This window comes from Blennius ocellaris, assembly GCF_963422515.1.
Source record: "Blennius ocellaris genome assembly, chromosome: 18".
Taxonomy (NCBI): Eukaryota; Metazoa; Chordata; class Actinopteri; order Blenniiformes; family Blenniidae; genus Blennius; species Blennius ocellaris.
In genome coordinates this window covers 9,318,897-9,332,680 of record NC_137667.1, presented here as the reverse complement: position 1 = coordinate 9,332,680, position 13,784 = coordinate 9,318,897, and the positions used below count along the sequence as shown (strand labels likewise).

Sequence of the window (13,784 nt, the reverse complement as noted above, 5' to 3'; positions counted from 1 at the left end):
ACTCCTTTTAAGCTGTCAAATAGATTTGTAGAGACACAATGGCATCTCATTTTTCTAATCCAAAAATGTTCTGTATCGCTCATTTCTTCTCATCCTTAAATAACAGGACATCTAATCCAAACTATATGGAAACTTGTTTTTTTTTTTTACTGCAATGTGTATCTGTTCACATTTTATTTGTTAGAAACAGAGTTATAGAATAAACAATCTTCTGATAAAATGAGGCGTACATTTATCAAGTCCTTTAAGTTTATATGGCCAGATTGTCAGGGCTTTTATTTGAGCTTTGATTATTCGTGCTGTCTCCACTGGCCTTGATGTTCAGAGAGGTATGCAAGGTGGGAAAAGTCTTAGTTAAAGGGGCGGCGAAGGGGTGTGAGGGGATATTTTATCTGAGCGCTCAGATGTTTGGGATCAACAGAGAATTGGAGGCCAGGGCTCAGGCTAATCACAAGCTATAGGGATGAGGTTCAATTAGGATCAGCGAGCAAAGGAGAGTGGATGCTTTGTATGTCTGCTTCGGGCTTGTAGATCCATCAACGTGAAAATACCGGTCGGCCATTAAAGCAGGTGAATTACGATGTGGACAAATCTTGACCTTTGAGGGCCGTAAAATATCTGTTTTGCAAGATATGAGTACTTTTGATTATAATTGGTCTCATGGGCAAACAACACTGTTATGTGCCCATGAGATAAAAAAATGACTTTATTTAATTTTCTGTAAAACATCTACATCTATTACCACTGTATAGTCTAGCATTAGTGCTGTGCTGAGTCACTTTAGCTCGAGTCACTCCTTCACCTGGCTCTCACAGACGTAGCTCTTCTTCTTTGGTAGTAGCAATGTCCAGGTTGTGTCCACTGGTGAAATATTGCTTATAGATGACAATAGTGTTTAATAGCAAGGTCTTAAGCCATGATGTCCTCTTTCTTTCTTACTGCTAAAGGGGCCTGCAACACATTAGAAAACCATCTGATTTGGTAGAGATACCAGCAGCAAATAACAATGTTCTTTGGCATGACAACAGAACCATTCCATTGATTATTTAAAAACTTTTTAGATTTGCATTAAGAGTGCATACTGAACATTTTTCAAAACGTTTTCTTCCATGCAGTCATACTTCAAAATGCAGCAAACGTTGCATCACTGCATCTCATACTTTCTTCTCTTGCTCATTCATCTGTTAACCTAATCCTCAGCTTAATAAATGTATTAAAGGATATGTTCTTGTGTTTGTTTGCAGAGCGAAGACTTCCACATTTACACTCAGTACTGCACTAACTACCCACGGTAAGAAAGCTGCTTTTGTGTGTGTGTGAGCGCTCATGTCAGAGACGGTGCTGTTCACGGGTCTACTGTACGCGTGTTATCCCATCCTGATCTCACCTCCACATGCCATCTTCCCAGCGTCTCACATAGCTACATTGTGTATGTCGCTCAATGCTTTACCTTTTCTCCTCGTCTGATGAACTGACACAGTCTATAGAGGTTTCCTCCGCAGGAGTCAAAGTGTCTACAGTCAGTTACGCCTCAGGCTTTTTTTTTTTTCCCCCTTTCATTCTTTTAGTTGTGACCTAATGACAGAGTTACACATTACCCATTGATGGACAGGGTATTAAAGTTGTCACTTTATCATGCCGAACAGCGATAATGTTTTTATTCTGCTTTGTGTGTGTCCTGTGCTGTCATGGGACACCTGTGTAGACTAATGTGCAGAATTTGTCCGTGTGCGTATTGTTTGAGTTTATCCGCTGAAACGTGAGGCTATTCTTCATGCTGTGACACTCTGCGCCGTGCAAACACACAAACATACCACCTCCGGCTATCATTCCTCTTCCAGTGTCTGGTGAGAAATGCACGTGAGGAAGAAAGTAGTTACAAGCTAATGATGACTAATTGAAGGCATATTAGGTGTGTGTGTGTGTGTGTGTGTGTGTGTGTGTGTGTGTGTGTGTGTGTGTGTGTGTGTGTGTGTGTGTGTGTGTGTGTGTGTGTGTGTGTGTGTGTGTGTGTGTGTGTGTGTGTGTGTGTGTGTGTGTGTGTGTGTGTGTGTGTGTGTGTGTGTGTGTGTGTGTGTGTGTGTGTGTGTGTGTGTGTGTGTGTGTGCGTGCACAGACACACACCACACTGCTGGTCAGCTGTTTGAAATAGTTCTTCTCCCACATCCGCATCACAGCTGGTGACCCCCACCAAGGTCACACACGACACACACAGGGGGACACTTCCACACAGACGCATGCAGACACACACATACACACACACACACACACACACACACACACACACACACACACACAGAGGCTGGAGATATATCATGGTTATACTGAGCTCTAAGGTCGGGTTTCCTCCAGAACAATGTGAGGCCTGTGTCGAGCTGTGCTGGAATTTAGATATGCAGACATCCACATGCGAACACACACACACACACACACACACACACACACACACACACGACTCAGAAGAAAGAGACAAGTTGTCTCTCTTTTTCTCCTTTTCCACTGTGCATGTAGACGCGCACACAGACATACTGCCTCTGTTCATCAGTGAAAAGCTCTTTATTCCTCGCTAAGCCACGCAGCAAGTAAACATTTGTCCTTTCATTTCTGACAAACTTATGGAAAACTGCATTTTTATTGTTTTCGTCATTATAGATAGTGCTTACATCTGTCTCTGAAATAGTGAAATTGATTAGATTTTTATGCAAGGTTTTGTTTCTGTAAATATGATTTAACAATTTGAACGGGTTGTTTGCTGGTGAATTCAATTTACACAGATGAAAGGTACTAAGAAGTGTGTCGCCATGCACAACAATGACAAAACAGATGGTTTAGAATGTAATTGGAAACATACGTGTGCACGGTTCATAGGACCTGAAAGCCTTTGCATACGGCTGAGTAAAAAGCGTGCTCATTATACAGGAACTAGTATTCTATACTACCGCTTGTAATTTATAAGTATCATTACCTTGTTTTGTTTAGTTTTTTTTAAGTGATTTATATTCAATCTCCTGTTTGTTTTTAGGGGCGAGATCATGGCTGTCAAATTCTGGTTTACTGCGCATCCCTGAAATGCCGTTTGCTTTGTTTTGTCTCCACAGGTCGGTGGCTGTGCTCACCGAATGCATGAGGAACAAGGTGTTGGCAAAGTTTTTCCGTGAGCGCCAGGAATCTCTGAGGCACTCCTTGCCTCTGGGCTCCTACCTGCTCAAGCCGGTGCAGAGGATCCTCAAGTACCACTTACTGTTGCACGTATGTCTGCCATCTGTCTTGAAATATATTCAAACGATTAGCGTTTACCCACAAAATCGTGAGGGTACAGTTTTATAATTGTGCGCCGTTGTCATTTATACAAATACAAATGTGTTTGTTGACGCATTAGTTTGACTCTGCATCCAGCAGATTTCTGCTGGAGCTACCAAATGCTTGAACATATGGTGCTCACAATGCATATTGATGTGCCAGCATTAGAATGCATATTGTTTTTGTAGGTATGCAACGCTGGTGCATGGGCCGTGATGTGCAAATGCTTACTTGTGATGGGTTTTATATGTGTGCAGGAGATAGCCAATCACATGGAGAAAGACACAGAGACGTACGAGGTTGTGCAGGAGGCCATTGATACCATGCAGAGAGTGGCCTGGCACATCAATGACATGAAGAGGAAGCATGAGCATGCCGTGAGATTGCAGGTATGAGAAACACAAACACACACACTCATAAAAATGCTGGAAGAGTCAGTCAGTGGCACGAGAGTTCCTCTAAACCTTCTTTGAAGTCATTACATGTTGACTGTGTAGATATGCCCGACAAGCATATTTGTGTCTGAGACAGACAGACAGAATTTTCAAGTCTTTCTAGGTGCTCATTCTTTTATTGTTCTGCCGCACAGTTATGTGAACTCCAGTTTAAAATCAGCCAAGGCCCCGATCCTTCCCACATCTTACACAAATCACTGCATTTTCCACTGGGCTAATGATGGCCTTGCATAAGGAGGACACATAAAAGAGGAGCCTTTTTCTTTTATCTGCTGTGAGACGGACTGGTCAGATGAATGCAGGAATGTGTGGAAACATTCGCTCACAGACTCTGGAGAACATGTTGGCTCAATTCAAAAAAATGTTCACTCTTTGTTGATTTTCTTCATTTTATCCTGTATTGACCATTATGGCTTTCGATTTTATTCACATTTTAATTCTGCAGTCATTAATCTGTTCCTTCTTTGATTCACTCATAAGAGACATCCTCTTCCATATTCTGTCACAATTCCCATCTAAGATTTACCTTTTTAAGTAGTTTTTAAGTGAATAGATTTTCAGTTGGATGTGTTCTTAGATTTCTTTAAATCAAATGTACCTAATTTGATAACTCCTGTTTTCAAATTCAAATGATTTGTTATTTTATCTTTTGTTTATTTAAACCTTCCCTTCTCCCTGCAATTTTATAACCGTCGTTGCTGTTGAGTTTTTATGCTCGCCTCACGCAGCAATTCTGTGTTTGCTTCAGGAAATCCAGAGTCTTCTGACCAACTGGAAAGGCCCTGATCTGATCGGTTACGGAGAGTTGGTCCTTGAAGGAACGTTCCGCCTTCAGCGTGCCAAAAATGAGAGAACACTCTTTTTGTTTGACAAGCTGCTGCTGATTTCCAAGAAACGAGAAGAGTCCTACACATACAAGGCTCACATCCTGGTTAGTCCTACAAGTTGATTATGTGTCCTCAAAAGAAAAACACTTAACATGTAAGTGTTTCTGCTCACGGCTTGTATTTCTTTGTACTTGTACTTTTGTACTCCTGCAGTGCTGTAACCTGATGCTGGTGGAAGTGATTCCTAAAGAACCACTGAGTTTCAGTGTGTTTCACTACAAGAATCCCAAACTGCAGCACACAGTCCAGGTATAGCCTCTCGTTGCATAAGAGTGTGCCACCTTATTACAAATGTCAGGCACTTCTTTGAAGATAATTGCATGTTTGAAAATGTAGATAACTGACGGAATTGTGCAAGATTACATGCAGAAAGTGTGGCAATTATCTGCAGGTGCCTAATTCTTTTGTAGCGCATCCAGGCTCGGCTCGCTGAGCTGCTCAGACATGTCGAGAGTTTAACGGCTAATGCCGCTCATTGTTGTTACCTCACAACTGCAAACTCTGGAAAAAGAGAAGCTATCATGCGTGATGTCAAGAAAGGATTTACCTCAACCTCTCTGTCATCTGCCCTGAAGGTATACATGACATTATGTCCTCTCTGATGTTTTGTGCTCTGTCTTTAGGCCAAGTCACAGCAAGACAAGCGTATGTGGATCTTACACCTCAAGAGACTTATACTGGAAAACCATCCTGCCAAAATCCCTGCTAAGGTAAGAGCAGCTCCTCTCTGACAGCTTGCTCTCTGATCACAGCAAGTGCAAACAGACGTTGTGTGGGAAATCTTTAAAATGTCATCCTACTTGTCTACTTTTCTCTTGATCTCCTCTGTAATTGTTTTCCTCTGCCTTTTTGTTGCATCTTTGCTTTCATTTGCTGATTTCGAGCAAGCAATTGCTTCACTTGTTTCCTCATCTTTTAAAGAGGACTGTAGTTGTGGCGCCACCTAGTGGGAAACCATTCATCCTTGAACTATGAAATATTTTCTTAAATCACACATGCAAATATAACTTTGTTTTGATTTGAATGCAGCAAATTTCTATTTGTAGTGGATGTGTTTCATCACCAGACAAACTATGGAAATACATTTGAAAAAGTGAATAAACACTATCTAATCAAAACCATGTAAAATAGGGATTTTATAATAAGTGATACAGTCCTATTGATTAGATTTAAGTAATTCTGGCTTAGCCCTTGTAAGTAGCCCTCACTTTTTATTGCTCATCCTTGAACTTATCTGCTGAACTCATCTTCTTTTTTATCTATTCGATTCTAGGCCAAACAAGCTATTTTGGAGATGGATGCCATGCGTAAGTGCCAATTAATTTGTCAACTGCTGTTGTAAAATAATGATTGCAGTTACATTGTTCTGATATGATTAGAGTCACAACTAGCTTTATGTTTGACTTTTATTTTTATGCCTGTGTAACAAATTTGATGAATATTGTCATATTAAAGTTATGTGATATGTTGTTTTTTTTCTATCTCCAGATCATCCTGGGTTTCATTACAGCCCCGACGGTGAAAAGAAGGATTCCCCTCAAACCAAGGAAGGCCCCACTCCTCGTAGGGGACGCAGAAAAGGTGTGAACACCTTGGCTCATATTGCAAGAAATTGAACAATAGTTGCAATGTACCTTACTCAGACTGCAAACAAAACTTAAATAAATTGAATTTTAAAGAAAATTGCTGATATGTTTGACTCCTCAGAACCCCTGTCTAAATTACTGAAGAATGCAAAGCAAAATGCTGGCCACACTGATGGTGAAAAGGTGAGCATTAATGCTTATATGTTCCACACAAGAACAGAGAAATTTTTTGTGTGATGGGTGAAAAATCCTGCACTTAAGTTTCTATGGAGTTTTAGAAATCTTGAACAGAAATAATTTCATCATTGTTCTTACAACCTCATGCAGATCACACAGATCTTGTTGCTTTTAACCAACAACGTGTTCTCCTTCTCCTCCTTTTAGCGAACAAGTCTGGGTACCACATTGCTTTCTCCAGTGTCCCAGCTGGCTCTGGGCACTATAGGTCGCAGTCGGAGTCTCATCAACCAGTCACAAGAGTCCCTGGATCCTGGCGATCACTATGACCACAGTGACAGAGAGGAAGGCGAAGAGTCGCATCAACAGGACGCTGATGATGAGGACGATAGCGGTCTGGTGAGTTCCTCTGGGAAATAAACTTGTGTGATCATCTACTTCTGTGTTTACCTCTCGTTCTTCCAACATGCTGTTAATGCTGAAACATCTGGATACAGGGAGGTGGAAAGAGACTGCGGGTTCCTGGCAAGAGCAGTAGGAAGAGGCTGAACCCTCAAGCATCTGTTGACAGCATAGAACAGTGGAAAACGTTCAACATGAGCGCCTCGGACCTGCAGGTATAAATTTGTCACTACATTGAATTCACAGAAGGGGGAAAATCAAGTGGTGTAACATGTTAATAATTTGGACCATCTTAGCCTCACGTGAAACCATTTTTTTTCTGCTTTTCTTCAAACCAGAGAGCCAGAGAATCCTTAGTAAGAGAAGGAAGTCACCACCCGCCTCTGCTCAGAACACCACGTGTGACAGAGGAACCTCCAGACTCGCCAGTTCCCTCTGTAATCGTCACAGATAGCGAACCCTCCGTCAGAAACATCTGGGCAGACCATCGGGCCCGCAGGGCCATGTTCCCCACCCGACAGAGAACCATGCAGCCTGATGATGAGGACGAGGACATCTATCAGATGTTCGTTCCCACAGAGCCAAGTGGACCAGAGCCAGAGGTGCCCACGGAACGACCTGAGGTCCCCTCGTCTCCCAGAGCAGCTCGGCCCTGCAGTTGGCATGTTGAAAAGGTGCCAACAGTGCAGGTCGATCCTCCACCCGATCGTAGCAGGGTTCTGCGGAGGGCAAGCAGTGTAGGAGAAAAAGCCACAGAGGTTCGGAAGAGTCCTGAAGATGAGCAAGGAGGTCTGGAAGTGATCCACACTGAATCCTCCAGCAATGATTTGTCTGGATCATCCTCGGCTGAGCAGCTGACGATAGACGATATTGAAAATGTGTATGACAACATCAGCTACGAGGATCTGAAGAGTATGGGCCTCATAAGAAGAGACCCCGAAGAAAGTCAATCAGGGAAAGCCCCTCCCACAGAGGTGCAGGGTTCCCAGGGTCAGGCAGCAAATGCCTCGGGTGCTCCCGGGGTCACGGCGGCTATAATTGAACCAGAGGATTCAGATAGCAACCGCTCCTCCACACAGGAGGGGAAGTCGTTTGGGCCCTGTGAGCTCAAGATAGTGGAGGAGAATATCTATGACACCATCTGTTTTCGAGAGCCACCATCCACTGAGCAGAAAGGAATAAGTGAGGACAGTAAACTGAAACAAGAGAGGGACAGTCTGCTGGCTTCAGAGCAAGACCTGACTGACAGTCTGGCAGGGTTCGTTTCTGAAGAGAGCCTCCACTTTGGAGATGAAGGACCAGAGGCCTCCGCTCTTGTCCGGTGTTCATCTGAACCAGATTATTCATCCTCTTCTGCCTCCGAGACATTTCCTCAGCGTTCCCAGAAAGGAGATAAGATGTCGGAGCATGTCGATGAGATCTGGAACGACTTGGAAAACTACATCAAAAACAATGAGAAGAAAGCCGACAGACTTCCGGCTGCGTTTCCAGTGAGTGCCAACGAGTCGCCAAAGAAAGCGTCATCGGTCAAAAACAGTCCCACAAAGAGTTGTCCTTTAATTAGCTCCCAACCTGCCGGCTGTCCGACCAAGACTCCTCCAACACATCAGTCTAAGTCCCCGCCTATTACCTCCACACCATCATTTACCATCCCAGTTATCAACTTCCCTGATCTTCAAAGTGAAGGCACCACTGAAGAAGAAAACCACAGCCCTGGTCCCACATCTCGCCCCCTACCTGTCACCCCAGATCCCTCCCCTGGCACAGTGAAGAGCATCCGCAGCAGACTGGCTCGTCTCAGCAGCGGCAGCTTCCGCTTGGAGGACGATGATCTGATCGAACTTCCTCAGCGAAACGCCCCTCCGAAGGACAACACCCTCAAAGACTTGCACACTTTGTTCCCGGTGGAGCTGGCAGGTCTGGACTCACCCCTGGCTTCCTCCTCTCTCCTCCTGGGCGAGTCTGTGGACTTTCCACTGGAGCTGATGGACAAGACAAAGAGCCGTGTTTTCCTAATGGCACGGCAGTACAGCCAGAAGATCAAAAAGGCCAACCAGCTGCTGCGCATGAGGAGCATGGACCCCGGGGATTCTAGTACTCGGGCCAGAGCAGAGAGGAGACAGAAGGACCTTGCCGCCATCTTAGAAGAGAAGAAACAAGGCGGAGCAGCCATAGGTAAAAGATACACATTGATAGTGTGTGTTTCATGTGGGCCAGACTGTGGTTTTCTATTTAAATGAACAATTCATGTTATGAAACTCTTCTTTACATTTTTTCTGTGTTCCCCTTCCAGGTGCACGGATAGCAGAGTACTCCCAGCTCTATGACCAGGTAATGTTCAGGGATCCTCCTGGTCAGACATCTGCTGCTCCACATCACAGCCACCCAGGGCTGTCGTCCTCTCCGTCCATGCCCGAGACCTCTCTGGAAGAAGACTGGCTCCACTCCACTTATAGTAACGGAGAGCTGGCCAGCTTTGTGTCTTCATCCAAGGAGGTTTTGGGCGCCCGGGCATCTTCTACGCCTCAGCACAGGCTTACCTCCGCGTGCTCCATCCCATCTCTCAAAACATCCCCGTCCTCTCCGACCACTCCACCGACACAGAGATGGAGCTCGTGCATATCGGCGCCAAGCGAGAAGGAGGAGCACGTGTACAGTTCTATCAAGAGACATCCGTCCTTCAACTCCTCGACGCCCGCCCCCTCTGGTCACTGCCACTCAGCTGGCTCTCTGGGCGGTCAGCCGCAGGAGAAGACTCACCAGTCTGGTCTCAGATGTAACGGAGCAGGGGTGGATCGATCCACTGACAGACTCCGCGGCTCCGGTCTGGGCCGGGTCGGTCGGCAGAGCAGTCTTCCTGAGCGATCCACGCAGACGCAGTCGGACCTCACTCTACACGACGGCCAGCAGGTGGTGGTGCTGAATCGGGCTTCTGCACTGGACATACTCGCCGCCACCCAGAACTACTTGGTAAACTTCAAGGACAATGAGGACGATGACGATGACTATGTCGAGATCCGCTCAGAGGATGAGTGTGAGCAGGAGCGGGACAGGTTAACGCAGAGCAATGGCAGCTCGGCAGTCCTCTCCGGTCCGAGCCGAGTTCTCGTCCATTCTCAGAGTCTGCCCTCCACTCCAGTTCACTCCTGTGACCCCCTGAGGTCTCTAGACCAAGAGCATCTGGAAAAGTACCTGTGGAGCGAGCCGCAGCAGAACCAACCCAACATCGTCCAGTCCTTGAGGGAGAAGTTTCAATGTCTGAGCTCCAGCAGCTTTGCCTGATTCTGGCTGGCTGACGACTAAAAGCCAAATATATACCGAATGACAGCATTTAGCAACAAAAGGGACACTGCTGCTTTGCCTTGAATGCCCTACATCTACACAATGAGCCACAACCAAAAGCGAATATTACAGACGTATTGCATCAGAACCAGTTTATTTGCAATGACATGAGAATGCCGATACTTTCTGTTACAGTGCTTCAAAGGAAACATGATTGGTTATTGTTAATGGATAACATGTCGCATCGAATCCCGTATGTGAGCTGCCTTAGCACTTCCAGCGATGTTGTTCAAATTAAACTTTTCAGTTGTTTATAAAAGGGATTCAGGGTGACTGAATGGATTTCAATATCAACTGAAATCCAGGCTTCTTGACTGATTTGAGTGGAGGTAATTTGACTGAATTGTCTCTGCAGGACTGATGCCAGTAAACTGTTGTACAGATATTGTCTGGGAAGCCGTTACTAACAAAAGAATTATCTTTTTCTGTGCTCACTATGTCACAAGCAAGTGTCAAACATCTGATGATCTTTCGCAGAACAGGTCTCCACTTTTCAGAAGTACCTCTTAAGTCAACAAACTCTGCCTTTTATTTTTGTCCTTACGGTTATTTTACCTGCACTTTCAGCTCGAGTTCATCTTAACCCGGTGAGAGGAAGAAGGCTCATCGTTAGTGTTTTTAATTGTGCTTACACTATCAAATTCTTGTGAACAAAGCTTTACAACGTCGAATTTACTATCTTTGGATTTGCTTTTCAGGCTAGTCTGTGACTTATTGATTAATTATAACAAACTGTTGGCTTGTACACGATCTAATAGATAAGGTATAATCACACTTGTAAAGTGCTGAAGTTGTTGTATGTGATGCTACCTGCCACACGGGGCACCTTCAGGGTGCCACGCTTTAAAAACCACGGAATTGCTGATATTTTAGATTATAAGAAATCATAGGATGTGGTATTTATTTTGATTCTGTGAGCAAATCAAAATGTTTTTATGAGTAATAGTATGGGGACATCGATCTCGTACAGGAAAATGTTCATCTTAAATAGATGGTTTTCTTCTATTTTCTTTTCTTTTTTTTTTAAGTCATGCTCATTTTAACCTTTGTTCATAAGAGGGACCACAAAGGAGAGCATTAAGGAGAGTTAGGTAAAGGACTCAAGTACTGTATTTGGTGTACATTTGTGTTTGTTTTTCTACTCAAATGGATAGTCAGCTGTTTGTTTACCCTGTTTACGTTATTGGACACTCCCCAATGTCACACTACTGATGTTACGTCATTACTCACGTGAAGAGAGCCACTTCATAAAGGTTCATACAACACATCTATTTTTTTTATTTGGTTTTTTTTTTTATCCCTTGAACCAAACCCAATACTTCCCACACACTTGTTGAGCTTTGTTTAAAATCTTCAAAAATAAAGTCACTAAATATGTCCTATTTATTTTAGAGCGTCCCTCTGTGTTACTGCCCCTCGTCCCTGTTCTTGCAAGCTGCAGGCTGGTTGTACATGAAAGTAAAATATATTTATTTAAAAGCTGATTTTATTGCAGTTTTAGGGACACACAAAATTTTTAATAAAATACTGTGAATATTATCATATAATGGTAGGTTGTTGTTTTTTTTTTTTATATATCACGCACTGCTTAATACTTAATGAATCACAAAACCACACTATCAGTTGAAAAAGCACATCATGGTTCATATCGAAACATTTGCATCAAACACAATTAAAAATATGAAGTTTGTTTTTGTTTTCATTATCTCATTGTAGATGTTGGCCCTCTATTTCACTGGTGGGGATTGTCGGTCTTTACATTTTTGTTGCACTTTTCTGTCTTTTTTTTTTTTTTTTTTTTTTACATTTTATTTGTAAACACTTTGTAAAGATGTACATTTTAGGAAAGTTATTCTTGTATGCCATAGGTATGCTTTATGCTTTTCATGTTTAAGTTAAGTGTTTTTTTTGTGTTTTTTTTTAACTGCCTAGTTGTTATCGCTCAGCCAAACAGTGTACTGGAGGTAATAAATACTATTAAAATTAATTCCTGTCTTTTTGTGGTTACTGGTGAATTGAAATATTGCCTGACTTGAGGAAATGAGATTACTCATCAGTTTATGAAAGGAAGGACACTTCAATCAACTGAAGTAAAAACATGTCCATATTGTTTACTTCAGTAAATATATATGAATACTTGATGGAAAATATAATTAAATTTAGTGAATGCCATTCTCAAATGAAAACATTAAAGCAAAAATGCCTGACATATAAACCTTGTGTGGGTGTGTCTTTAAGCAGCCAATTAAAACCGGGAGAAAATTGGCACTCAAAAAACACAAATAACAAAAAAAACTCCCCCTAAACCCTCAAAAAATCCACAATAATCTCAGAATCGGTAAGTTAGCCAGTTGGCTTTTCATCTTTATTCCTCGATACCTCTATTGTTTATCTCCTTGATATTTTTGTATTCTTATAGAATAGAATGTTTGTTCCAGCATCTGCAGCTGCTTCATGATGTTGATAAAAAGGGCTGAAGTAAAGCAGTTATATGCCACTTTGTTTTGATTTCTGTTTAGGGGTGATAAAAAAATCTGATTAGTTTCTTCCAGTAAAAGCCCCTCCAAGTCTTGGTGAAGGATACCTGTGTTTTCAAGGCACGCAACCACATATCCTGTGTGATGTCTGTGCCCAGCTCTCTCTCCCATCTTTGTTTCGCATAGTCCATGGTGTCCATCTTCAGGAAGGTGAGGCCGTGGTTCAAGGTTGCTTATGAGTCTTTTTGTATTGCGCCCTTGGATATTTGATTGAGTGCAGAAGTGCTCTTGTGTTGTTTTACAAAAGCAGTACCTTAGCAGGAAATACCAAAACAACTCCTGTTGGTCCAAACCATACGCTTCGATGGGTGATGGATTACACCAGTATACTAGAGGCCTTAATTGTGCTGATAAATAGTGCCCTATCCACTTACATCATCAAATACTTTTTTTATTGTCAGTAGAATACATTTTTAATAATTGTGAGGAGTCCTTGGGCCGATTCCAAGGCATTTAATGTGAGATGAATTGCAGTTGAATTTGTATTTTATGGCAACCTCCTGCGTTGGAGTATAGTTGAATGTCATTATCTGGGTTTTATGTACGTTGATTGTATACCCTCGATATTCCCTATATGTTTGTAATGTTTTCATTAGTATTGGCAGGCTTGAATCTGGGTCTTCAATTGTGACCAATACATCGTCTGCACAGAAACTAATTTTGTCGTATGTTTCCCCCAAGAGAGATACAATTTATATGCTTTTCCTAACATATAGCCTGGACTAAGGGTTCGATGAATAAATTGAAAAGCCAAGAGCTGAGGAGGCATGTATAACTTAGGTATAGAAAACTTATGGGTAACGTATGATAATCAGTGTCATTTTTTTGTAAAACACACACGGTCCAAATCAATTTAAAGCTGCAAGCAACGTTGAACAGGTCCTTGCACACCCACACACGTTGGAACGTGGTGCACAACAAGGTTTTGTGTACGTCTGAGTGCGATGGTAATGTGGGCAAACAATATGACATGAAAGTGCTAAAAATTAAAACATTTTTGATTCGCTGTCGCATGACATTTCTGTGAGTCCTTCTACCAAAGTTTTGGGACATACCGTAGGTGAAATGTGGTAATACTTTGGAGTCAGAGGGTCAATT

General features: G+C 42.7%; 1 protein-coding gene across 2 annotated transcripts in view; it reads left to right on the top strand.

The window, feature by feature from the left end:
* Positions 1 to 12,144, top strand: part of LOC308142966 (pleckstrin homology domain-containing family G member 1) — a 42,787-nt gene extending 30,643 nt beyond the window's left edge. For both annotated transcript variants that reach the window (XM_080513597.1, XM_080513596.1), the window contains exons 5-17: positions 1,245 to 1,291; positions 3,099 to 3,249; positions 3,558 to 3,689; positions 4,504 to 4,686; positions 4,796 to 4,891; positions 5,266 to 5,352; positions 5,916 to 5,949; positions 6,131 to 6,223; positions 6,350 to 6,411; positions 6,613 to 6,804; positions 6,903 to 7,022; positions 7,146 to 8,982; positions 9,101 to 12,144. In XM_080513597.1, the coding sequence (XP_080369723.1) occupies positions 1,245 to 1,291; positions 3,099 to 3,249; positions 3,558 to 3,689; positions 4,504 to 4,686; positions 4,796 to 4,891; positions 5,266 to 5,352; positions 5,916 to 5,949; positions 6,131 to 6,223; positions 6,350 to 6,411; positions 6,613 to 6,804; positions 6,903 to 7,022; positions 7,146 to 8,982; positions 9,101 to 10,089 (4,023 nt within the window). In that variant the 3' untranslated portion in view covers positions 10,090 to 12,144. The remainder of the gene's footprint in view (positions 1 to 1,244; positions 1,292 to 3,098; positions 3,250 to 3,557; positions 3,690 to 4,503; positions 4,687 to 4,795; positions 4,892 to 5,265; positions 5,353 to 5,915; positions 5,950 to 6,130; positions 6,224 to 6,349; positions 6,412 to 6,612; positions 6,805 to 6,902; positions 7,023 to 7,145; positions 8,983 to 9,100) is intronic.
* The last annotated feature ends 1,640 nt before the right edge of the window (positions 12,145 to 13,784 follow it).